Genomic DNA, 27,507 nt, shown 5'->3' on the forward strand with positions numbered 1-27,507 from the left:
TTAACTTACAATTTGCTTAAGATATTGCGGAAGTTTTGTATTTATGCTCCATCCACAGTATTTAATTCCGTTTGAATCAATTGTCCTTGGGCATAAGGTGGTTGACTATTAGTGTTCAAAAAGTAAGAGCCGCGAGCGCTACATTTTTTCAAATTCGTTTAAGAAGAAGAAATAAAACGTTTTGTTCAAATATTACCTATGAGCCAAATGATACCCCATTTTTTCCATGGCTATGTCATCATATAAATAACATTGATGTGTTAAGTAATAAGACCAATTGCCACAATTGTAAGACCAAAAACCTTCTATCGAATATATTGATTCAGCGTAATAGGCGGGAGCGCGATAGTGGTTACAAACTCCTAGAAATGTAAATATATGCAAAGCAAGTCAATTCCATGCGAAATTTTCCAACATTTACTTAAAAATGGCCAGATGGGACAGCCAGGTTGATGAAAATCCTCCAAATTGGGATAGAAGTCTGCATGACCCAATGGATTTAGGTGTGAGTAAAACATTGGATCGCTATGTATGACATCGATAAAATCAGCATCAGTGGAATCTAATTTCTCGGATAAATTTGTCGTCATAAAACCAGGTCGTGCAGGATCTAAGGCTACGTTCAGAAATTTGAAAATTTTGATCAATAAATAAAAAACAAACGCACGTATACACCTACCAGTTATTCTATATAATTTCTCTTTTACATAATTGGCCGTTAAACCAGCCACTTGAGCACCGAAACTGAAACCTATTAAATGTATATCATTACGTGCGAAATAGTCCCGAGCTATTAAATCATCAATAAAGTAAGCCAAACATTTGGCTATAGTAGGAGCGCTATACACCGTCCACGGATAATAACAAGGTCGTTTCGTATAAACGGAATAATCTAAACTTATAACGTAAACTTGTTCGTAGTACAATAAAGGCGGACGTATCTCACGGTTTGGACTTAAATCCCTATTTTGATTGTAACCATGCAAAATAATCTTCAAAGGTAAACGTGGCCGAAATAGACTCACGGACTCATTAAGACTCAAAGGATTTAATAAAATAGGCGATAAAGAAGAATCACTGGAAAAAGGAGAGAAATAAATAAATGGAAGGCCTGTCGAAAATTTCAATTAACTGCACTTACTTTCTATAAAACCAAAATTCGATGTTCTTTTGAGGACACTCGTCTGGTGCAAACTCACACCAAAGGATTCCGCTATTATTGTCAGATCCATATGTCAGCACTTTGAAAAATTCAAAGAATGTGTTTTGCTTATTTATTTTTAAAAATTGTTGTTTTATTTTTAAGCCGTTACTATGCTTACCTGACATCAATAGCAGCCAACAGTGACTAAAACTTTTCATGTTTTTCTTTCGCATTTTTTAATTATTATTTTAAATACCTGTGCTTATCACTAATGACCTAATTCAACATAATAATAGTAATTAATTTTAATATTCATAACTCTGGCCGAAGTCCTTGTAATTTTGTATTGGTATTCCATTTAAATACTTCTGTGTCTTATCTTTCTGCATAAGTTCTGTAAGAAATGCTTTAAGTTGTTCATCATCGTAAATTTCAAAATCGATTAAAGAAAGTGTCATTGCTTCTCTGTGCTCCACAATTGTTTCCGCGCTTGGATTCAACGCATACGGTGCATGGGCGGAAGTTTGCAAGAAAAATGAACCATGTAAGCTTAAATATTAAAACGGAAGAAAATGGAAAAAAGGATAAATCGAAAGTTGAGCTAGGCCGACTATTAAATACCCTACACCACGTTGTTTAAAAAAATTCTTATTTTCGTCATAAAATAGAAAAATTATACGCTGTGTTTATCGGAACATACTATCGTGGGACTATATATTAAAAATTAGATCTCTTTGCAAATAAAGGCTTACTCTCATTAAGTTGAGGTACGTATTCAAAATTCAGCTCAATTAATTTTTATATCGAAATCTTATTACGGATCGACTTTCATCATACCATATTCAAACTTAGACTTTTTTGCCTTAACAGACAAAAAAAGTGTTCGTAAAAATCCTTATTTAGAGTAGGACCCAAACGTAGTCGTGGTTGGTCCAAATTTGGTGTGGTCTTAAATTATTATTATGATTTTATCTTGATCATCGAGCATTGGAAATTAGACCTTTTTGTCATACGAACTTCAGTTTTTGTTACATGAAAGGGGGTCCAAAGTTTTCATATCTATTTAGAATGCCGTGATATTATCATTTAGACACTTAAGTCGCGCTAACTCATGATACGGGTGTTCATATAATGACTATTAAAAGTAGGGTGTTGTATGAGGCGTGGTTGAAAATGTGGTCCGTTTTCCATCGTTTTCAATAGCGCTCTTCTTTGGACCAAATCTGCGGGCACTGCCTACAAATTTTTTTTTCTTTTTCTTTGCTCCCTTCCCTCTAACGGTCCCAGTGTTAGGCAAAAAAAAAAAACACCAAAAAATAAATATAATAGCGGGAGTTACTTAGCGGAACAGAAGCTGCTGACGGGCGATTTAGACAAATCGAAATGTCAATCGTATAGTAATGTGCGTTTGTAAAAACTTAAAAAAGATATCTCAGTTAGAGACCTACCTATAAGGAAGAAGGTTATTAGGTGAATGTTACCTTTTTCCCCACCTACTGATGATGTAATGTGGGTACAATGAAAGGTAATTTAACCCCTTGGAAACATGGCAAAAATTGAAAAAAAACTGCCGAGAGTATTGAGTTCGACATTCGTCGTTGAAAATTTAGGAGTCTAAGCTTAATTAAGGAAAAACATTTAATGTTTTTTTATATATATATTCTACATCTAGGAAACTTGGGCTGATTTGAGCTTTCGAATTACCTTTTATTCACTCTATGACCCATGCGCTGTACTTTCGTTCGATCATTGCATAAATCAAACATTTGATATAACCAGCTTCGGCAAGAATAAGACCAGAAACCGTTGGGATTACGCACGGATTCGGCATAATATTGAGGAGCACGATCATGATTGCAGCTGCCAGGATCTGAAAAAGCGCACACAACAAGATATATAAATAACTCGGCGTAAGGGGATATTTTGCTACGTCACCTTTCGGATTTTCATTATCACAACCGGGTTGAATGGGTCCCAGATTTGGGTAGAAATCCACATGACCTAAACTCGCCAACATACCTCTACCCACTACATCGGTATGAATTACGTCAACAAATTCAGCATCGCTAGAATCAAGCTTATATTCAGAACTTGCAAAAGCAAACAAAGGCTTAGCGGGATCTAACCCTGTAAACATAATGCGTAAGTAGTAGCGTCTTAAACTAACTGCTTGTGTTTAAAATTTACTGACTTACCTGTTATTCTCTTTAGTTTCCTTTTCAAATAGTTGGCAGTTTGCCCCGCCACTTGTGCGCCTAAACTAAAACCGATTATATGAATTTTATCATTTTCCACCAGCTCTTCTTCAACTAAGTTATTTATTAGTTGACCTAAACATTTAGCAACTAAAGGTAAATTTTCCACTGCGGTCATATAGCACGGGTACGGTACCAAACGACCATAATCTACGGATATAATGTAAGCGTCTTCGGTATCCAAAAGTGCAGGACGTATATAAACATTGGGCGAATAATCACGATCGCCAGTGTAACCGTGAAGCAAAATATAAAGATTATGTTCTTTGAAAGCGAAATCAGAAGCATGTAGACCCGAAGCATTCAATTTCAAAGGATTCTCTCTTAGGTCTCTAAAAGTGAATCCATTTACGGAATACGCAATATAAGTAAATATATCGTCGTATAAAAGGATCTCACCTGGTGAATAACCAAAAATCAACATCTCTATGAGGACATGCGTCTTCGTACTCTATTTTGCACTTGGGATCAAACAGACCTAATAAAGGGTTAGCTTGGCTTGAAATTATATACCAAAAGAGGCCAAACAAAATTTTCCACATTTTTCGCATCCCTCTACTTATAGGACGTTTCTGTTTTTTTTGTTTTTTTGGTTTTCTATAAATTAAAAACTTATTTTTATAGTTTTTACTATTGTTACGAATAAATGCACTACGAAGGTTTTTAATGCTAGTTATATGACCTCTCAACTCCCATTAGTATACCTATATTTTTATTTTTTATTACTTCCTCTCTCTTTTTCTAATTTTTTTTTTTCACAATTTTTACCGGTATCACTTGAATGAACTGCACGTCGCGGTGACTTCGTTTGCATTAGTTATGCCTTTACGTTCTGCTCGAAGTTTTTATAGGGTTTTTTTTTTCTTTTTTTGTCTCTGCTATTTCCATGACCTTGAATGAACGTCTAAATTTTTTTTCTACATAATCCTTAAATAAATTTACGCTACACGTATCTTTTCACTCGTTTTGAAAAATTTGGTTTTATTTTATTGTTTTTTAATTAAAAATTCGTTCATTGCTGGATTACGTGTTAAGCATATGTAAGCACCCTTACGAACTTCTCGCTTTTATTGATACGATTATTTAAACAATTATGCATTTCTCGTAATAACGCCACAATATTTTCCCCTCGGCAAGAAAGGAGCCCTAGTTTCTCGGCGGACTTGAAAACGCTACAAAAGTAGGAAAAATCAATGGATTCGTCGTTGTTTTCCTTCGAATGCCCAACTAACTTATCATCGCCCGACCGTGATAACATAGTAAAGCGCAAATTAAATTAGGATCTACCACCATGCCAGGAATCGAACCTAAGTCCTCCGGCTGCGGGCTGAGCGTCCTAACCAGACCGTACGCCAACCACCACGAAGAGTGGTGAACGTTGCAAGAAGATTTGTTAAAAAAAACCACGCCTGCGATATTGTGTTCACCTTACATAATTTGAAAAGAATTTACAATGCGATCATGCTTTGAAGCCTTATATACATAAAAATGTTGAAATTCTTAAACAATCAAGCATTTGTCGGCAAAAATTTTTAATAAAAAAGAACTCATAATAAAATTTAATAAAGCGATAGGGCTTTGAACACGTGCATCGACAAATACGTTGCAACCATTTATCGTCCAAAATGCTTAAGAACTCATAATAAACCTTCATTTCTTTAGATGATCTTCCATTCTATATGCATTCTATATTTATTTATTTTTTCATTTATTATCAATAGAGTTTGTAAATGAATTTACAAAGCATTGAATTAAAGGCTGCCGGATAACATAGATCACACGCTCGCCTGCATTGAAAATTTTACCGGCCTTGAGATTTGTACCCGCGGCCATTGAGTTATTATCCGCGGTCCTTTGTCTACTCGACTCTCTTCCATATCCTTTCCTCATGAATAGCATTAAAGCTTAAGAGTAGAGTACAACCTCTTTCTTTGGTAGCAAACTTGGCTTCAATTTAAGCGAAAAGTCTTCTAGGCTTCAGCTAAGCTATTGTCAAAGAAATTCAACCATCTTTATGTAACAAGAAAAACAGGAGAAAGAAAAAATATCTGGTCACACCTGTTCTTGAAAATGCTTCAATAGTTGGGTCCCCTAACTCTCAATGGTATATATTGACTCAGTTAAGCTTGCACGGAAGCAGCTGAATCTTAGTTGGGCATTCTTTGCCACCCTATGAATACAGGCTTAGATTAAAGGATTTACTCTCGGTAGAGAAGTACAAGTTTTTGTTCTAAGCTCTCCCGGCTTCATTAAACGCAATTAACACTGCTTCGTCAATTTCATGATCAGGTGTATTGTTCCCGACATCAAGTAAACTTGATAGCTGGCGATGCTGGACTCACTGGACGAATAGAAAGTTAATAGCTATCGATAATACGTACAATTTTTTTTTAATATCAAGTAGAAAATCTTCCGATCGTGGAATTGCTGTTGACTAACAAATGCAAATCGAGTTTACTTGTATAGCGGGAATAATAAACCGGCCCCAGTTATTTAAACTTAAACCATAGATATTTATTTATTTAATTCATTAAATTCCGCTACAGAAAAAGTCATTAGCACTATTGCACAGAATAGGAGAGAAAAAACTAACCAACTTATACAATCAAACCTGTTTTTGTGCGGTCTTTTTTGTGCGTTTATGCGGTCGATATTTGTCGCATAAAAACAGGTTTAAGTGTAATACGCACCAGAATTCAGTTAAGCACTAAGTTAAGTTACAGGGATGTTTGCTGATGAATGAGAAGGCACTTTTTTATGTTAATAGCAACAAATCAAATACAAAAAAAAACTACATTTTTTTATGATCCAATTTACCTGTACTTGTACGAAGCTCGCAAAATTTTTAGCACTTAGTTATGTAATATAATGCTTTTACGGACAAAACAGAGAAACCAAGTGATTGGTGATGATCGTTGAACATTTTACACAATACCCGAAACCGATTGAACAACTAATAGTTGGTTCGGCTTTGTGGTAGCTGTAAGAACACAAAATGTCTGAGCTGTGAATGTCAATATGTTTTAACAAAGCCGGCGAATAACGTTCTCCTTTCAGTATCTTGAAAAAAGATCGCACCCAACAGTTTATTCCATGCTTCAAGGGTAGACAAACCAACGGGGAAGGGCACGATCCCATCCTAGACCACCCAAACAAACGACAAGAAGTTTCGTTGGACAGACTCCAAGAGACCATTATGGCATCTATAACTGGGAAACTAAACTAACGACAAGTATTTAAGACTTGTTCAAACTAAAGATGTATACAAGCATTTGGTAACGTACGCGTTATTGAATGCTATAGACCAACTTTATTTTACCGAAACTTCTATATGAATATCAAACTTGGGCCTTGAGTTAACACTAATTCCTAAGTATTTGTGAACGATTTTCAGGACGTGGTGGTCAATACGATAACAAAATGGCAACGTATTACACCACGCAAAAAACATTTTCTTACATTATTTTGAATCATTGATTGTGCATCATGTACACAGGTTTACAAGATTAGACTGAAGAAGTCTAGTATCATATATTAGGTCGAAGGAGGGGGAAAGGTGGACGTCATCTGCAAACATTAAAATCCAGGAATGTTGAATACACTCACGTTTGGTGTTTAAAATGAAGCTTATTGTGCTTATTTGGCCGCTTTTATATTTCAATTTATTTCATTCTTTAACAAAAGGAAGGAAGGATCTCGCTGGCGATATTTTGTTAGACATGGAAAGACTACATTGCCTTCTTTAAATATTTTTTGAGTTGATGACAACGTTAAACTTGGGGTTAAGAAAAGTATTTATAAGATGAGAATTTAGTTGAACTTTTTTATCGTTTGTTCCATTGTAGCCTGTGGGTAATGACAAAACAGCTAAGCAGGCGAAAGTATTGGACTAGAGTTACTAATGTTTCTACTAAGTTTGAAGCCAAGAGGTTAAGGAGAATGTTTACCACAGGCGGACAAGCGGACATACTTAAACCGATTCAGAATTTGAACTTGATCAGAAATGTATACACTGTATGGAGCCTCTCAACCTTCCTTCCAGACATTGCAAATATGTCGGCAAAAACGTCTTCCTTCGGATCAGTTTACCTTACATTACGATAAAATGAGTATTCGGTTATTTTCTCCCTGGAGTAAATCCACTTTCAAAATACAAAGCAGAAAATGCTGGATGTTCGAGCAAAGTAGAGTCACTCTGGAATCATTAGAAAGAAAAGTGGGATCGCCAAGAGATTAGCTGGTGTTACAGTTGCTTCGCGATAATTAGTGACATGTGTCAAGGCACGATTGGTACAAATCAGACGACCTGATCAGGGCTCGATTCCTAACAGTTTTGCACAAGTGGAAATGGAAGTTAACCACCTCTGCTTGTTACCATAATCAATAATAAGATATTTAAAGAAGACACAGAGATAGGAGTAACTCAATATAGCGATCCCTACAGTGTCACTGTCATTTAGTTCATAATCCATACGTTCGTGACAAAAAAACACTTCATCCGAACCAATTGCAAGTCCAGGTATATAAAGACGTTTTTGAATATCAGATTTATTTTTATTAAATGTATCTTTTCAATTTTTGAAACTCTATATAACCAACATTGCCAACATTAAATAATTCAATCAGATCAGACTACAAAAAAAAATACTAACTTCGAATACAAAATCGAACCATCATCCTTACGTTCATCGGCACATATTTGATCAGATTTATTTTCGAAAGTTTTTTACAACGTAAGTGACAAGCGTGCGTTTCAATTTCGGTCTCAGTCGGCAAAAATGTATTCAACTTGACTTTGAAAAATCTCGTAAAAATTCAAAAGATCTCATAAAGATTGCGTACGTTTTCTTTTCGCTTTATTTCGACGTTTTTTAATAATAATTTTTAATGATCGGTTTTAATAAACACTTATGTTAAAGTTTAATTTTTTTCTGCATTATTATTTTTAACTTTAAATTTATATTACGAATGCAAGAACAAGAGGCATTGCTTCAATTCTTTTAGAAAGAAAAAAATCGAGGCCAAGTTCCTGTTGATTTTTCCTGCCAATGAGCAGCTGAACTGGAATGACCTCCGCTAAAAGAGAAGGAGTTGAAGGGTTACGGTCAGTAATTTTGCATCCATAGTAGATATGGTTTCCTAGTTAAAACTTGTTGAAGTATCTGTCAAAATCCGTCCATTCAACTGGTAAGTCTACAATTGACAGATGAAAAATTTACATGTGTTCTGTCTACATGTTTGTTTGAGTACTTGTGGTTATCCATTAACTGTCCGCACCATACCCCACTTTCTTGTTTAATTTTGAAAAACAATTTTTATATTAGTTTTAAGTATTTTGTAGGAAACAATTTAAAAAAATTTTTATACATTTAATTCTGTTTTACGCGAATATTTTTTTATTCGAATTTGATTTAATAGAAAAAAACTCTTAGGTTTATAAAGTGGTACGCAAGCGATAACTTGCACTAACTAGCGCAAGACAATCTTATACCACTTAGAGAGGGTATAACAAGGCGATTGTGTACGATCCCAACGCTCTCCTATGCAAAGCGAGGGTTCTAACTAATCAGTGTCACTGCGGTTTTGGTGTAAGCAAAGCCACCACGACGCTCCTCGAAGCATTGTTCCTGGTAATCATTTCTCCATCGATCTCAAGCCGTCTTTCCGTTTGCGCTGAAAAATGCCATTCCAGGCTATGTTTAGGCAAGCTCCTCACAGCTCAGGTTATAATGTTTTCGCGTTTTACCCATTACGTGACACGTAGTTATTCTTACATGTGAATTATCCATACGCCCTGGACTGCCTTCCAAATTTTTCTCTTCATTCTTCAATCTTCAATTTACAAGAAGATATGCCTACTGAGCAATACCAAACACATTACTACTCCTATGGCCTCCGCAATAGCAAACAGAAATAAGAATTTTGCCGATCTAAAGATGTCAGTAATTCGCTATGACTTTCCTATGTAAATGTTGTGGAGATTTTTCGAAGAAAATAGACCTACGTACGCATCAGTTATAATGTTCCTCCTGAAGGCATTCTTATCAGACACCATTCTATTACAGGTTTAGAAGAAACTAAATTTATATCAAAAAAGTTGAAGAAACTCAGTCAGCTTCTTACGGAAGTCAATATTTCAATATAATGATCAACAGTTCTATATTCATGGGTTACGATTTACAAAATTCCAAAAGTTTTTTTTCTTTTTTTTTTTAAATGGAGGAGCAGGTAGGGTAATACCTAATCGTACCCAATCCATCTTGTTAGATATATCATACTTGTCCGCTATTGTTATTAACAACATCTTATGTTAAGATAAACCGTTTTTTTTTTTTCGTAAATATTAAAAGCTAAGCTTTTTTTCTTTTAATTTATGGAAGACGAAAAACTTTTTAAAATTCACCAAAAATCATGAAAACAAAGCTTAACAAGAGTTTGAAAAGCAGACTGATACGTTAAGCGTAAAATTGAGTCGCTCTTGAGACGAAAGCAGTGAGTAAACGAACAGATTTAACCGAACTGACATACGTAACGGTCACAAAATATGAACAACAACGGACAACAAGCGATTTGTTATTTAAAAAAAAATTTATAACGGATATGATGAAAAGAGATAAAACAAAGCAAATCGATGAAAAAATTAATTAAAAAAAAAAAAAAAAATTTAAATAAACAATTTTTTCCAAAAATCATTAATCGGAGTATAAACTGCAGTTAAAGTTGATGCAATTTAATTAACTTGCTCTATAAATATAAATTCCATTATGATCTGCGCTAAGTGAAGTGTGTTTTAATGGTTGAAAAGAAAAAAAGAAAAAAAAAAACACCCAAAAATACGTATTTTTTATTTTTTTTTTTTTAATTACAAAATAACTTGTTTAAGGTCATTTATGTGAAAAAGTCCAAATGTAAAACAATATTAAAGAAAAACAAAACGACAAGAAAAATTTAAAAACAACACGAAAGCTGTAATCGTGGTGTTATTAATAATGTCGACGTTAACAGCTGTTAACTGTTAGTTAACAGTTCGTGTACTTTAATGCGAATTACGTCTATTCGATTGCTTTGGGTAAACAAAATCTTTCTTCTATAGCCCACCCACACCTATTATCCAGCAAAAGCGAGAGCAAAACAAAAACAATGAAAGCCGATCATAAACTAATGGTTTTTCTATTTATTATTTCAATATTAAATTTTGCTGCTCAATATGCCGGTTTGTATATATATATATATGTGTAGTACGTAAATATACATTTTCTTCTATAGAGCGACTTTTACTTTCTTTTAATGTTTTCTTTCTTAAGCAATCTTGTCGTTGTGTCTGTGCATGTGTTTAGATTATTACAAAAGAAAAATATATATATATATATATATATGACTTTGCTTACAATGCTGACCACTAACTACCTACCTTCCTTTAGTATGCTATCATTATTTGTTTTGATTTCATTTTTACTTAGCCCTTGATTGACACGTTCGTGTAGTGCCTTTTTAATGTTTAAATATTTTAAAAAAAAGTTTATCTCTAAAGTCTTTTTCGTCTTTTTAAATATTTTACAACAAAAGTTATTGTTAACAATAATTGAAAGCAGCTTTCTTAGCTCAAGTTATTGGCAGCTTCTCTTTTGCATATATATTTATATATATGAGTGTGTGTGTATGTGCGTGTGTTTGTGTGTAATTAATGCATACATATATATTTGTATTTATAGTTTATACATATGTATATATATATGTGTGTGCAACTAATGTATGTTTACATATATTTCGCTTACCACGACTCTCAAGCTCACTTTCCTTTTTTCAATACGAACAACCACTTAGGGCATATGTCGCCTTAATGTTTCAAGGTTTCGAACAAAGGACAAGAAGGCAGAGACCTAGGGAGTGGCCACAATCTGACAGATCGATGTTTCGTCGTTACGCCTTTGTCGTCCTAGCGCTCACTATACCTACGAGCACACATCAATCGCAATTAAAGTATCGCGCTTCCCAGCTGCCCGCCTATTCAGGAGAATGATAATTGTAAACTTTCTTTTGTGTGTGCACCCCATGTCGTTCCCTATTTATACATATATCAAATTTATGGGGAATTTAGTTTAGCGTAGTTTAGTTTATTAATTTATAATAATGGTTATTAATGTTTATTAATGACATAATACTGGCCATCGCTGTAGCTAAGAATGATACGCTACTAAGACTATACGGCACAGTTTGCAACAGTAATATATAGACACGATAGCGATACAGCTAGGTATGGAAGCAGAGACATAGATGTAATTATAGATTATAGAAGACTTTCATAGCCACTTTAAACCTACTCGGGCTAACAAGTATTGTGATATTGAGTGGTAGCATGTTCCATAGCGCAATATTCTTAACTAAGAAAAGTCTTGATTATGTTAAATACTTAAAGTCAGACAGTTTGTAAGTAATTTAAAGTAATATTTTCGCATTTCGTTTTCATATCTTGGTTCAATCCATTTTTTCAAAAATTGCTCCAAGCTCAGCTCATTCAATTGGTAAAGTTCCAACAAGATGACTCTTGACGAATGCTTCTAAATTAACTCAGTAATCTAAGTAAACTACCCGGAGGTTTATAGCACATGTTTAGTTTAAGCGGACAATAGTGACCGATATAATATGTGGAAGCCTACGATTCTCACCAGCCACTACAGCCAACTTAACATGAACCATTGGCTTGAAAGTTGCCAGGATTTTTCTTCTTCTTCTCACTGGCGTAACTCCATTTGACGCAACTCGATTCATTTCTCGGCCAACGTAGTGTTGCTTTATTGAAACCCTATGTCAAACAAATGTCTTTCCTTCCGTTATAAGTGATCGTGCAATGGAAACGCTGGTCTAAATGAAAATGCACATTGTCTCTTGGGATTTTAATGCTTTCTTTTTTTACGGCCGTAACCAACGATTTAAAAGAGTTATTATATTCCCATTTAGTTGCTGATGAAAATAGAGCTGGAGTTGAATGATCTCGAACAGTTGAAGTGGGTCAAGGTTTATGTTTTAATATTTATACAAAAAATTCCATATGACATTTTCTTTTGTACTTTTAATGTAAAATAACAAAAGTTGAAAAATTTCTATTTTCTATTAACTTTTAAGGAAAGTTTTAAACAAAAATTGAACCCCTACTAAATCAATCATGGATAAATCATTAATTATTGCTTGAGAAACAACAAAATGTTATGCTCTATTGATAGCATAACCAAACGATATAGATAAGTATAATAAAAGCAAAAAATACATGAATATGAAAAGATGAAAAAACCAAAAAAAAAAAAAGAGCAAGAGTGTACTTTCTGTGAAGAGGAGAAGAACAAATCAGGTCACTATTGCAACTTACTGTCATATTATTTTCGCTTTCAATTTTGGCTATGGACAACTTTTTAATCTCAATAATTACATCGTTGTTATCGTTATACAATATAAGAAATGCTAACCGCGCAGTAACATGATCGAGCCATTTGGCTGATCTTTTATCGTAAAGCTTAGTTTGCTTTACGTAAGACAGTGGAAGTAGATAATTAACAATTTTCCACTAACTGCCACTACTAACCACCATTTATTATTATGCTACCATTACGAGCTTAATCGCCACAGTTGCATGTTAATGTTTTTCTCAGATAACACCTAAAGTAAAATTAAAAATTTTTCAAAAATCAAAACTAAAATTAGTAGAAACTCTAAAGTGCAATATATTTAAATATCGAATACCCCGAATTCGTATAACCCGCTCCGATTGAAATCACTCGATTTCCTTTGGGTACCAATTACTTTGTCCATATAAAAGGTGCATCGGGTTTTGAATACCGAGTGTCTTGGGTATATCCAACAAACGCCGGTTGAAAGTCGCCCAATTTTCATTTGAAGTCGATTTTCAATATCCATTACCCCGGACATATAAATGTATCGCTTCGGTTTGAAATCAGTCGATATTCCTTTCAAGCGGATTTTGGATTTTAGTGGCAGTTAAATAGGACCTTGAAGACGGATTATGCTGAGTACATATAAATCGCTCCGGTTGAAAGTCGCCCACTATCTCGAACACATACAAGCCGTCCCGATTGAAAATTGACCAATTTTCAATAGAAGCGGATTTTGGATACCTTGAACATATATAACCCGGTCCGCCGGATTTTCAATGGAAGGCTATTTTTTATACCGACTCTTTTGACCAACACGCTCCGATTGAAAATCGCTCAACTTTTATTTAAGACAGACTTTGGATCACTTCGGACACACATAAGTCGCTTTGATTGAAAATCCCTCAATTTTTGATTGAACAAATATCTATTACCTCGGACATACACAAGCCGCTCCGATTGAAAATCAACCAATTTTCGATGTTAGGTGTTGTAGTACTTAGTAGTATTTCTACTCTCTCTATAATATAGACAAGTATAACAATTTTGATACTCGTAAACGCTCAACTAACTGTATTATTATAGAATCAAGTGGATTAACAAATTTTAGCAATGGAATGGCGAAGCTAGTGTAGTATAAACTCCTTATTCGGATGTAGGCATAAAATGCCGGAATAAAAATTAAGTTTTGCTAAAACACAAAACAACAAACATAACATCAATGCCATCAGTAACTACCAAAATAATGTACTGTGAACGTGATTCCTTTAAAACAACAACAACAACAACAACAACAATGAAAAACACTAACCGGTAATGTAAGTAAGTTTAGTGTTTTGTCTGTTACATGTTAACGTAAAATATGGAAGTTATTTGTTTGTATGTTCATTGCAACTTCAAATGTACTATCGGTTTCATAATAGACCAACCACGAGAAAAACAAAACAGAAAATATGTTAGCAGACGTCTTTTGTTTTATTTGTGTCTGTTGTTTTTAATTTTTTTTTTTTTTTTTTTGCTTGTGTTCAATGGGTCTTCTGCGTTACGTCAGTCACTAGTTATGGCTTAATGTAAACATATAGGTACAAAGCCTCACGAAGCCATTTACACATATATATATATATATATATATATGTGATGCATGCATACACAATTATTTGCTTTTGTTATTTATTTTTTTATTCATTTGATTTCGATCGGTTCACCGTTTCAAATATTAATTAATAACAATAAATATTTGTTAATAATTTTATTTTTTTGGGTGTAATTATCTTGGTATATCTTCTAGATATGTTGTCATAGTTGTAGCTACTTTTGCGTTTTATAGAAATCTTAAAAAGACTTGAACTCAACGAGTGCGAGCTGCCAGGTGTGCAAATCGTAGAATTCAAAGCAATAACCTTGAACCGAGGGGTTTATTCATTTTTCTCTTCACTAACGCCGCCGTCTCTTATATCTTTTTACTTTTTTCATTTTCTGCGATCACATGCGTGTAAATACTGCGCTTGAATCAAAGCGTACCCTGAATTAATTAATTGAACAGCTTTCGATTAATTAAATATGTTTTCTGAGATAAACAGTGTTAGTAAGTAAAGCCTTAAATGTTCTCTACGCCTAATTTTCAAAACAATGCCGAAACTAAACTTGACTTATGAGCTAAGGCTGTCATCTTAACTTGAGCGCAAAACCTTGTAAGCCAATTGAATTATCGATAGACACACAAAAAAAAAAAAAAACTGGCGGTTGCTTAAATAACACACTACTCAATTAGGTCATAGGATGACATAGAGACATCGCCGTTATTAACTAGTCCTTATGATTGTTTCTTTCAATACTTAAATAAGCGCTTAACAACTTCCCCGAATATTATTACCCTACTATCTTTCCTCCCATCATAAAACAAAAAATACCAGATATTCAAGGATATGCACCCATTTTCTATTATATCCGTCCGCTCTGATCTGTCTGTCTGCCCGCGCAAATTTGCGCCAAGCAAAAGATCGCAATTTTTGAAATATTTTGATGAGACTTTGGTCCAAAGATGAACGCTATTGAAAACGGTTTGGATCGGGACGGAAATATTGCAATTTTCAAAATTTCTCATCAAAAGTGACTAGATATTAGTATTTTGGCATCCTAAATTGGTATGAAATTTTTGGACCGGCCGAGGCAATTTTTTGGACCCTCTTTCATCTAACTATTCCTATGGAATTTAAAGCTTTATATCGTAAAAAGGTCTAATTTCCAATATTTCATAGTAAAAATCGACAAAGAAATCTACCTTACCGACCACATGTGTCCAATTTTTGAATTGCATCTTATAAGGACGCTCATGAATCGTAAGCCCTTATTTGATTTTTGTGATGAAAATTTCTTTATGATAGTAATTAAATAAAAAAATTATGAGCACCTAGTTTGAACCACATGGGTCTCTTTCTTGGCACCGTTCCATATAAGATATCACGTGAGTAGTAAGCCCATCCGAAGCAGTTTTAATTTTTAATACTTTATGATGAAAATTAACTCATAATAGTGTGTCAGCAAAACAAATTAACTGTAACGAATTTGCACCACATAGCTCCTTTATTTTTATAGGCAATCACGTAACGCAAACATTTATATGCAGAGGAAGTTCAATCTTCCAATATGCGGGCTTTCGTGAAAGCTATGGCTTTGCATGAAAATAATATGCACTTTCCGATGTATTATTACCAAACCGAGCGAAGAGCTGTACTAGGCGAAGTGGTGTAGGGTATGGAAAACCGGTGAAGCCCGACTATAATCTTCTTGCTTGTTTTAATTACATATCCACGTTGAAGTTGCAACTAATATCCGTTGCATGCTTCTTATTCAATTCTTAACAGACAGCTCTTTACTGGTCATGCGAACAAAATCTAAGTAGACATAACACATTATCCGATAAGATAGATTGACAGACCTTCAAACGAAAAGTGTCAAAATTTCATTTTTTTTATGGCTATTACTTTACAAGTTGCAATTGTTTGAGTGACGCTACACGTTTTTAAGTCATCTCTATGTTACCCTACGAACTTATTGAGTGATGTGTTATTTAAGATGTTTAAGATACTTTAGAAGGCTAACATAGTTTTCTCTCATTTGTTTTAACTTCTCTTCAATTGAAATGCACTATAAACGTATGTTGCGAATATTTCGTTTGATCTTCCATACAGGCAGGGTGTGCCTCGTCTATTACTATCATTTAAAAGATACCTTGACACTTTTAGGCCTCACTGCATTTGTGTGTTTACTGAAATTTACACAAGCGATATTAGTTAAGGTCTCTGCCCGCATTTCACAGTTTAGCAACTATTGTTTAAACTTAGTTTTCATGTTTGTAGTAATCTCTCGCTTAAATGTGCAATTATGCAAGTTATATACGCCTTAAGGAAGAAATAGAATAATCATCGGCCTAACGCTAAAATAAAAGCTGAAATTAAACGACTAAGTCTTGTAAGTAGACCTCTGATAAAAATGACTACATAGACCTGAACCAGTGCTAATTGAAAGAAGACTAATCCGAAGAATACGTCAAAATTTTGAGACATTTCTAGATTAAGTTGAAGATCATTTCGTGGGTTGCTTTTGGTTGCGACGGACTGGCGTAAACTAATTTTCCTCGTTTTTCAGATTAAGATGTGTTTGCCAAAAATCTTAAAAATCACTTTCTAGTTGTTTTATAGCTTATTGCATTTTCACTCCAAGGCAACTTAATTATTTCAGTCGGTTTAGCTACACAAAAAAACCCAATGCCGTAAATGATGTCCATCTCATCTTTCACTTAAACATACACTGAACGAGAACTCGTAATCAATTGCAGCTTACGGCGTGCCAATGTCTAAAATATGCATACCCAAAATTTGGGAACAAAATGATCGTGTCATGGAGCAAACCAATTTAATACAAAGAATTTGTTAGTACACCTAATAATTTATTATATTAAAACTCATAAATCTCATTGAAAATACTGAATATAAACTTAACCATCTACCAGATTTGATGATAGTGATTTTAATTTAACAAATTAATGTTATAATTTATAGTACATTGTGTTTTCATTAGAAGTAAACGCTAACTTATATTACTATATAATAAAACCACTTAAGAGACCTGCACTTGGTTTCAGTCGTCTAGTGAAGACTTTAATCTATTTGAAATTCATTTAATAAAATAACTAACAGGAAGTCTTTCGATTATCAGAGATATAAGACTACGATTAGCTCCGTACATTTCTCAACATTAGCCAAAAACAAAAACCAGATCCATACATTATCAATATGAGATTGCATTCCTTAGCAAAAAATAGTTAACAGCAAATAATACTCAATAATTAATTTTGAATGTGCCGCATACGAATACAAACAATTAGTAGCCATAAGTGATCTCAGATCCCATATGTATCTTTCGCTTTATATGACGCACTGACAAGATAAGTATGTAACGCTGTTTCATTGTTAAGTTTAAATTTCATTAACGTATTCGCTTTTATATATTTACCTATTGCACAAGATCTTTACTTAAAAACAGTAGCTGTTCTGCAAACATTAGCATTGGAATTAATAAAACAACTAATCCAATATAAACATTGAGCTTGATAGTGCAAACCATTTTTTTTTTTTTCTTTATTATTTCATTTATATAACTTTGTAGGCACAAGGCCACATAAGTTGCATAGTTAATTGTCTTTTCTTGCATTAACTTTAATTTGCAGTTAGTTAAGGAAGAAGACAAAATTTTGCCACGACGTAGTCATTTGCTTTTAGAAAATCAATATCAGAAGCTCTACACTATTCTATTCAACAATTTTCTTATGCCGCCTGAACGAACTACATTATTATGAAACATGTCCAGCTCTCATAGATACAAATGGAACAAGTAAGAAAATTATATTCGGTCGTGAACGGATCATCCATTACCCTTATCGTAAAGAAGACAGGAAAAGTAAAAGAACTAAATTTTCATGCTATATATTATGCAAACGCTTTATATCTTTGTTTTTTATATCCAAAAAAGATAGTTTGTGTCGTATAGGCCGGTGGGCTTTGCAGGTGTGTCCTTTGAAAAACGTAGGTCCATTTCAAGTTCTTTTGCAAATTTATAGGGGATATCTTCATCTTGGCTTGGGTGAAAAGTGGCAATGATTCTACTAAATTGTAAGTCGACAGCTTCATTTTTGCGGCCAGGTTAATGTTTACAATAGGCATTACAGAGACGGATAGACAGACAGAACGGCACTCTATCCCTCATCCTTTGGTGATGGGTATAAAAAGGAATCGCATATGTTTTATTTAATTTAAATACTATTGAATCCGCCCAAACTTTGTCTAAAAATGTTGAAATTGTGTTAAGCTTTTTTATAAATCTTGGCTTGCTCCACGACATAAGGCGAACACATAGGCACGTGTTTCATCCTATGAGCTACAAATTCTTTATTATTTTTAACCAACCGGAGAAATGTAATTTTAACATCGTAATCAGACCGAAAGAAAAATATTTGCTTTCTTAATAATGGCTAGGTCCCAAGAAATGGACGACGACGAATCGGTAGCAGCCACAGGGGAAAAAAACTTGAACCAGACAACAATTTTTCTGAAGACTAAAGCTTCCCTTACTTGTATTTTTGTTCAAGAGATTGGAAGTGCACGCGACTATCAATCGAAAAATGTAGTGTGTAAACAATGGAATAATTTCTGTATGTACTTTGGCTGAAAAAGTTCAGCTTTAAACTTTCAGTGGCCTTGACATGTTCAATATGATTTCAGAGAAGTGAATCTATTAGTAATTTTTGTATGAAAACAAATGCAAGAAAGTAAAATCTTTTAATACATGTATGCACACTTTTTGTTCAACCTGTATACTGTGTTAAGTGTAGGCCTAACAAAAATTTGTCAAACTGAGTAGTTGCATAACCTATTAATATTCTCCAGAGTTACGATTACATTCATTTTTGCAGTCGGAAAAATAGACACCACTAAGCATACTATTGCGTTATGTAAGCATGTAATATTTAGGCAAACTATGTTATCTGGTAAAAGAAGAGTATGGAAAATATTTCAAATATATGTAAAAGACTGAAGACACAAACTTGTTATTCAAGTATAAAGCAAGCATACTGCAAGCTGATATGTAATGTAATGTTGATGGTGTATGTGTGCAACTGCAAAAAGCCTTCGAAATTTATTGACAATTGGCATTTTTAACATTAACATTACGGTGTTAACTCAATTACATTTCAATAAGTCCGCTTTAAAAAGCAACCTCTAAAATATCAAAAACTTGAACTTCCACGATTATCTAATAGCAATAGTTATGGAAGAAAAAAATGCAAAAAAAAAAAAAAAATTCAAAATCAAAAACTTGCTTAGTGAAAACTTAACTTCCTACTTGGTCTATGTACAAGCATATTTGGCCGAAAGTGTAAGTATAGAGAAAGAGATAGATCTCTTTCTAAAAAAATAGCAAACAAATGAAAGAAAAAAAGAAAAAGAAAAGAAAATCAAGCAGCAACAACCGTCGTGAATCTAATGTATTAGTAAATATTGCTTGAAAGTAAACGTGAGTTGCATTGTTTATCGGGAATGTAATAAAATTTAATCTGAGTAATTCTGCATAACGCAGTACGCTAACGTGCGGAGGGCCATAGCCTACAAAGACATGCAAAGAGAGGAGAGAACATTTTTGAATAAGTTTTACATAGAGAAGTTTTCGGTTTACCTCAAACTTTTGCTTGCAATCATATGGTACCACCTATACATATATATATATATCATTACTGTTATTATGAATTTATTGTTTATTTTTATTACTCTCTAATAATACATTTACAGTTTTCTTTTATGTTACCTCACGTACGTGTATAACATTTATGTTGCGTATCTGTTAATGTCATTATTATGTCTGTTAAAATTCCATTACGTCTGAGCTATTCACGTATGGTGATATAGAGCAGTAAGTAAAACTACGTTAATACTGCTTACCTTGTATGTTTTCTTGTATGGAATGTTTCACTTATGCTTAGTGGCGTGGTTATGGTTAATGAATGAATCTTGAATTTTGCTTCATTTCAGTTCACTACTCTTCGGTTACAATAATCAAAGCATTGTGGGTTAATACACTTTGCTTTATTATAATTAAATGTGCATTCATTTTAATCTTTGCACCCTACCCCACCTGTGCTGACAGTATACTAAATATGCTAAGCGGCGTGCGCACATTTTTTTGTAAGTATCGACTTAGAGTCTCTGTTTATCTGTGTGATTTGCCAGCATTGAAGCGTTTAGGCTAACGCGCGAACTCTATTAAGAATGTCTGTTATATTTCGTTTGCATTAAATTGCTGCTCCGGATTTGGGCAGAGATTAGCAGAGCGAAGCTGGTTTCGCTGCATAAAAGGTTTTCTGAATTCGTTTTTTCACGATATATAGACTTAAGTTAGCCGTTGAGATCTGGCGATTTAACTTATCATTACACTTTTCTATTTGCGGTTACAGTAAATATAAAGCCTACGCAAATACTTCAGTAACGATTCAAGCACTGAAAAGCAATATTATAGCTGCCATTGGTGAAATATGACTATTGTACGAAATGTCAAAAATTTCAATAAAAGAATGAAGAAGAATGAATGATGACCGACTTGGCATCGATTCAGCATTCAAATGAAAATGCCATCCTTCCCTTTGAAAAAAACTTCAGATTTTAAACTTACTCGATAAAAGCCGGGCAAAGATATTTAGCTTACTAGATGAATATGGACAATGCGATGGAAACTTTTCTTTGCAGATCGTCCTGTATAAACGTTTCTATCAAAAGTAAGCCTTTGTATGGCAGCTATGTCTAATTTTTCATATGTTATAATGAACATAGATCAAGATTTCATTAAGCGCAATGTTGCAGGGGATTCACCGATCGGTCTCGCGCCTATCTATAGCTCTTCAACTTGTTTCGTTTATTATGAAATTCTGAAACCTCTTAAAAAACTAGTTTTTTTAGCGGCTAAGTGGCAGCTGGCAAGTGTTGCAATCAAATCTAAATTGTTGAGAATTTATTTAAATATTTTCGTTTTTACGCCCCTTAAGAAGACAGTTCAAATATTTAAACACACATGCATCAGAGACCACGTAATGAGTTAATGTGTTTAAACATGATGACCGCTACACTCATAAAGTAAAAGAGATTATCATGTTTTTCTCTATTTTTCTCTCGATGCGAAATTTCGATTGTGATTCCAAAACTGTTCCTTTTCCGTTCTTTAGGTAAGCTATCTTGAGCGCGCGCGGGCCTATCTTCCAAGCGTGCATATGCCAATATCCACTTGTTCATATTTTCACAAAATAAGACGTTTACAGCAAGTCCACGAACAATTGCTATAGCGTTTATGCTTACTTCAAGGCGTGCAAGTGCACCAGATTTCATCAAAATATCTCTCACATTGCGTTCTGTAGTTTGAACACAAGGTAGCAAGACGGACAGACAACCAGACAATCTTAAATCAATCCGGATAGTGATCAGAACAATAAAAAGTGGGTCTATCTCAAGTACCCCTGGGTGCTGCAGACATCCGCACAAATTTAATACACCCTCGTACCACAACAGTGTGTTCAGTTAGACATTATGCTTGTAAACACAAGCAAAATACATGCATGCGTATGATTTATGATAAAACATAAAACAAATGATTTAGTCTTCGTTTCTCTTGTCTTTGTCTTAATTTTAACTTTAAATTCAATTTCAATTTAATTTGGTTTTCAATTAAATGCCATTTAAACAACAATTTTTGTTTAATTATCTTTAGCCGGTTTTTTTACGTAACGAAAGGAAGCCGAAGCAATTTTATTAAATTCCATTATATTAAATTGGCGCCAATATTGTAAGTGTACTGCTCCGCATTATTTAAATAAATGGAAATCTGATGAATAACTTTACTATAAACATAAGCAACGAATGCATGCGATGAATGCATGATTTTCTTCCCCGGCGTTTTAGATTTGAATGAAAAAAAACCTTCTAGAGAAACTAGAAAGAAACTTGGTTTTCATAGGAATATCTGAACCGAGGCGATCCAAGTTTGATAGTGTTAATTCTGTTTGCTTGAAGCTTATTCGCTTATATGCTCAGAATACTCAGACTTTGTTACCTTATAAAAGCTTAGTTTTCAAAAATCCCCTGTATGATAGGCACCACAAAAATGGATCTGCATAGTCCACACGTGCCACAGTAAGCTTTTACATCAACTAGCTGAGCCCAAGGAGCTGTCCCAAGCGATTGAAATTTTCATATTTCCATGTATAAGCCAAAGCACCATTTTTTTGAACGTATTCCATACACAAGGAATAAAAAGTTTATCTGCAGTCTTACTTCAATTTAGTTTTGCGAATTCTTAAAGCCTAGACCACAGGGTAATATAAATACACGTTAAGGAATGCTAGCGTTGCCCTACTTTTTTCGGTATCGCAAGCCACCATCTGAACGTTGAAAATTACTTTCCGCTTTTCTCGTTATCGAAAGGTGCAGTTCAACTTCAGATGATTGAAGTTTCAAAATCAAGAGCTTGCTTGAGTTTAAGGGTGTTTGACCTTCTTTCCATCAAGGCGTGCGTGCTGGTAAAGAAAGTCAAACGAGATATAGAATTCTTCTTGCTGTGCATAAAAATTTGCACGTATGTGCGAAGTGTACTTGAAGAGTTGCTATTATTGCTGTCGCTGCAATAATAGCACGTATATTTCCATATACGTGGCTTCATCTAATACTTAGGGGCCAATCATTTTTGAACTATTGAGTGTGCATGTCCATTCCTTTCATAGTCCTTTATCATATGGTTAAACTCTTAGAATAATGCTCCTACGTGAAAAACTTGAAGTGACTTCTTCACTTTCTGTCTCTCTCTTCTTCCTCACTTCATCTTCTGAGCGATTGATCATATCAAAAAAAAAAAAAACAATTTAAAACACTACTTTGGGTCGTGGGCCACTATTAAACGCCTTATGATGTAGAGCGAAATTATATATTTCATTAGACAAACACAATTAAATTATATTGCATTGGAGAAGTCAACTGAAAGAATAATAAACATGTGCTAACAATTACTCTTTGCAGCTGCTCAAGCAAAAAACGACAGTTCCCAAATATACGTGACCGAGTCTTGTTTGGAGAAACCTTTTCGTTGTCCGCATCCGAAAATTCAATTCTATTTGTATACGCGGCGCACCCAAGATGAGCCCGAATATTTGAATGTTTTGGATGATAATTCTTTATATTACACGCACTTCAATCCTCGCCATCCCACTAAAATTATTATACATGGTTTTGGGGGAGGACGGAATCTATCCCCCAGTCCCGATTTGAGGCAAGCGTACTTTACCATTGGTGATCATAACATAATCATAGTCGATTATAGCACTGCTGTACGTGAACCGTGCCTTAGTCAAATGGAGTGGGCCCCACGTTTTGGCGGTTTATGTATATCGCAATTGATAAAATATTTGGCAAGACATCCCCGCGGGGTGCAACCCATTGATTTACATTTAATTGGTTACAGTGTTGGTGCCCATATAGCGGGCTTAGTGGCGAATTATTTGCGACCCGATGGCGCAAAAATGGGACGTATAACCGCTTTAGATCCAACAATTTTCTTTTATGCGGGATCTAATAATTCAAAAGACTTAGATCCCAGTGATGCTAATTTTGTAGACGTTTTGCACACCGGTGCCGGCATATTGGGTCAATGGCATACGAGTGGTCATGCAGATTTCTACGTGAATGGAGGTACGAGACAACCAGCTTGCGTAGGTTCGCCGACATTATTTCGTAAGTTAATTCCTTACAATTCTTAAATTCAACTCTGATAGAGTTTTTTTCTTTTGTTTTTTTTTTTAATAAATATCGCAGAAACTTTAGCCTGTGATCACACTAAAGTGACTCCCTATTTTATAGAATCCATAACCACTAAGAAAGGTTTCTACGCGGGCCCTTGCCCGAATCTCTTCACTTACCTAATAGGATGGTGTGAGCCCAAAGATTCGGAATATGTATTAATGGGCGAACACGTCTCACATAAGTAGAAATTTTTGCTTTTTTTTTTTGTAATTTAATTTATGAAATAAATATAAAACTTTACAGGGCCAGAGGGACATACTACGTCACTACTAATGCAAAACCACCATATGCTCGCGGTTTTCCCGGAAAAGCTAGATCAGCCGGTGAATACAGAGGGGTGCGCAGATGAAATTTGTTCAACTCTTTGGAAAAACAAAAAGAGAACATAGAGGGAGAGAGAGAGAAAATTAATCGAGCATTTTGTAAATTATAAAAAACCGATTCAGAATTTATTTTCTTTAAATAACTAGAAAATACTTATCTACACTTAAGGTAGTGTATTTAAAAATTTGTTGATTCGTTACCAAGTCTTTCGAGAAACACTGAACTGAAAATTTCCAGGTAGCGAAAAATTCTTTTCAATAGTTAACTAAAACATTGTAAATTTTGTTTACATACTTTAAGAAGTGCTGCATGTACGTGTTGCGATCAAAGCCCTTCCTTGCGGAAAGTTAATTGTTTAGTCAATTGTGATTGTTGCGGTCAAGTATAATGAAAATAAGGTGCAAAATATCGCTGAAACGTAAAGTAACCACGAAATGTTATGCTATATGTACTGGCTCATGAGCTTTGATTGCGATTATTCAAATAAAGGCAATTTTACATCGTAATAGGCAAAACAACTTGATTAAATATTAGGTCTACAAAAAAATGCTCGACTGTTTTTGATAAAATTAAAATTTATGAAAAACAAACACACTTGTTAGAAGTCTTGATAATCAAAGTAGCTAAGATCATTGTCTATTGCCTCTTGCAATGATTGCATAGCTCATGGACATCCTCGCAGTAGAAACCTCTTAGTTCCGAGGTGACTTAGTCATCAAATTATGTTAGCACGTCTTCGAATTTGTAAGGCTGTTGCTCGGCTAACTATGAAAGCATCGATCTGAACCGATGGTAATCAGAAAGAAACGGGGTCTAGAGAATAATCTGAATCCTTTCCCAGCGCATGTTGAAGATCGTTGTTTTGGCTGAAGACACACTGACTTATGCGAATTGCATTGTTTGCAAAATAAAAATTTTGTACGCGAAATTTCGTAAACCAATTTTCAACTATTTTGTAACCTAACTGCATTTTCACTCCAGTTGCGTTGTTTTCCAGCTTAATCCGGTTAAAAGCACATACGCTACTGGTTAAGATCCATCTCTATACTCTTTGATGTACACTGAATGACGAATAGTAAACCATTGAAATCTTCAGCGTGCAAGTACCAATATCCAAAGGGGAATCGAATCCCACATAAAATAGTAAATGCGAGATTGAGAATGTATTTGTAGACCTAGTAGCATAAGGGCTATTTAGTTTTTGTTTGATGTTAGAAGATTTGATCTAAATTTAAGATATTTTAAAAAATATCGAGTCCTTTTTTGAAAACTTTTCTTTTTCTAAAAGACATTTTCTAAAAACGAATTTTCTAATTTATCTGTAGTAATGCTTTTTAATCTGTGGTAGATTTGTAATATCAAAAAATGTTGTGATTTTAGTTAATTTTTTATATTTAAAAATTGTATGTAAATATTTAATAATTTGAATGGAACTACTTTTTACTGAATCGTGAATAGACCATTAAGTAATTACGAAGAAGTTTTTGTTGTTTCAGGAAATGGTATTATTGCGCGTGATAATTATCGGGAAGCGAAAGTGATCGGTCGGGAAATCGTCGCCGTCAATCGGAAACAGGAAATTATCATAGGTGAAGTCGCTGCCGATAGATCAGAAATTCCAGCTAGAAAAAACGTGAATTATGTTATGTACGTTAACAGAGATATTTTGAAAATTGCAAAAATACGACCTATTTGCTAAATAATAAGGTAGTAGTTTAGTGTTTCAAATTCTGACTGTCACAAGCTCTGTCATTGGGATGTGTTCTTATATTCGCTTATATATACAATAAGCACATGAACTTTGAGAGTAAAGTTCTATGAAATTAGTGAGGTTTTTCTATCAACCGAAGATATATATCTTTGCTGCTATAAATATACAAACGGGTGAGGGTCCGAAATTCACCACAACTATTCATTCCCGAACTTCCAAATGTTCTCTGAAAAACTCACCGCGATCGGTTAGTCCCCTATAAATAAGAAAATGTTAAGTAATTATTATCCATGATTCGGCTTAAGACGCATGCAACTTTCTTACTTGTTGGAATATTAGCAAAGAAAGCAAGACAGATATAACTATTTGCTCTTAATAAAACGTTCATTTCATAACACGTTCATCATTTCAGAACTAGTACCATTCGTCCCTTAAACAATAAAAATTTTGCTTAGCTTAGAAAAAAGAAAATTTCTTTAGTGTAATAAGAACTCCTTCACTATCAAGACAAAAATTAAGATAAAATTTAAAGAAAAAATTTGAGAAGAAATTTTGCAAATTGGGAAACTCATATGATATATTGAAAAGCGAAAAATTTCCCCTGAATAACGATTTCAAATTTCAAGATACCCGGGTACGATATGACAGATAGATATTGAAGATATGAGATTCTTTTAATTCTTTCCAGAAATAAGTTACGAATAAGAGTAAGGCCCGATTCCATATAATCTATAAATACAGGAGTCGGACATGCAATTAAAACTTTCTACATACCCCTTCTTCTTCTGGAAAGAATGGAAGTATTATGAAAGATCCATGTCGTTCTAAAGCCTTTTCGCAAACTATAAAAATTGATAAATGTCTCGATAATTCGGGGCGACGTGTATATTTTCCAAAATGCGAAAGATTACTATGTCCAATAATTGAAGAAAAACGTCCTAGCACAACTCTCAATAAGTTCATAGGATGACATACAAATACAGAATGACTATGTCATGAAATTTCGACACTTCGTTTGAAGGTTGATATCATGTAAAACTTACATGGATTCCGCAATAATGGCTAAATCAATCTCATCCTACGAACTTATTGAGTGATATAATCTATCTAATATATATTGTAATTTGTTATTTAAAAAATATTTTAGAATAATTCCTCTAATCATTAGACAAACATTTTGTTTACTTAAGTTGTAAAATTTCACTAGTTTAGACACTAACTAATAGGATTTGAAATTTAAAATGTGTAAATATCAAAATGAAGTCTTTTTCTATGCTATTGTAGTACAAATTAGAAAAAT

The 27,507-nt window shown here is 34.0% G+C and overlaps 2 protein-coding genes across 2 annotated transcripts; one reads left to right on the plus strand and one right to left on the minus strand.

The window, feature by feature from the left end:
* Positions 1-41: 41 nt before the first annotated feature.
* LOC119640484 lies at positions 42-3,941 on the minus strand. The gene is made up of 8 exons (XM_038038571.1): positions 3,799-3,941; positions 3,340-3,731; positions 3,080-3,271; positions 2,849-3,014; positions 680-1,077; positions 422-616; positions 197-362; positions 42-138 (listed from the first exon to the last, which is right to left on the minus strand). Exons 1-8 carry the CDS (start codon positions 3,939-3,941, stop codon positions 42-44), a joined length of 1,749 nt encoding a protein of 582 aa, XP_037894499.1.
* Positions 3,942-10,297: 6,356 nt separating this feature from the next.
* Positions 10,298-26,667, plus strand: LOC119640638 (pancreatic triacylglycerol lipase). Its single transcript, XM_038038816.1, has 4 exons — positions 10,298-10,612; positions 23,393-24,103; positions 24,185-24,353; positions 24,416-26,667. Exons 1-4 carry the CDS (start codon positions 10,540-10,542, stop codon positions 24,519-24,521), a joined length of 1,059 nt encoding a protein of 352 aa, XP_037894744.1. The 5' UTR covers positions 10,298-10,539; the 3' UTR covers positions 24,522-26,667.
* The last annotated feature ends 840 nt before the right edge of the window (positions 26,668-27,507 follow it).

This window comes from Glossina fuscipes, unplaced genomic scaffold (genome assembly GCF_014805625.2).
Source record: "Glossina fuscipes isolate IAEA_lab_2018 unplaced genomic scaffold, Yale_Gfus_2 121, whole genome shotgun sequence".
Lineage (NCBI taxonomy): Eukaryota > Metazoa > Arthropoda > Insecta > Diptera > Glossinidae > Glossina > Glossina fuscipes.

What these genes read in the sequence shown, in the direction of transcription:
- LOC119640484 (XM_038038571.1), bottom strand. Translation starts at nt 3,941, where the DNA reads ATGTGGAAAATTTTGTTTGGCCTCTTTTGGTATATAATTTCAAGCCAA. An exon ending in GATTTTTGGTTATTCACCAG is followed by an intron (nt 3,732 to 3,798) that starts GTGAGATCCTTT and finishes ATTCACTTTTAG; the next exon opens with AGACCTAAGAGAGAATCCTT. An exon ending in TGATAATGAAAATCCGAAAG is followed by an intron (nt 3,015 to 3,079) that starts GTGACGTAGCAA and finishes GCGCTTTTTCAG; the next exon opens with ATCCTGGCAGCTGCAATCAT.
- LOC119640638 (XM_038038816.1), top strand. Translation starts at nt 10,540, where the DNA reads ATGAAAGCCGATCATAAACTAATGGTTTTTCTATTTATTATTTCAATA. An exon ending in AGGTTCGCCGACATTATTTC is followed by an intron (nt 24,104 to 24,184) that starts GTAAGTTAATTC and finishes TAAATATCGCAG; the next exon opens with AAACTTTAGCCTGTGATCAC. An exon ending in GGCGAACACGTCTCACATAA is followed by an intron (nt 24,354 to 24,415) that starts GTAGAAATTTTT and finishes AAAACTTTACAG; the next exon opens with GGCCAGAGGGACATACTACG.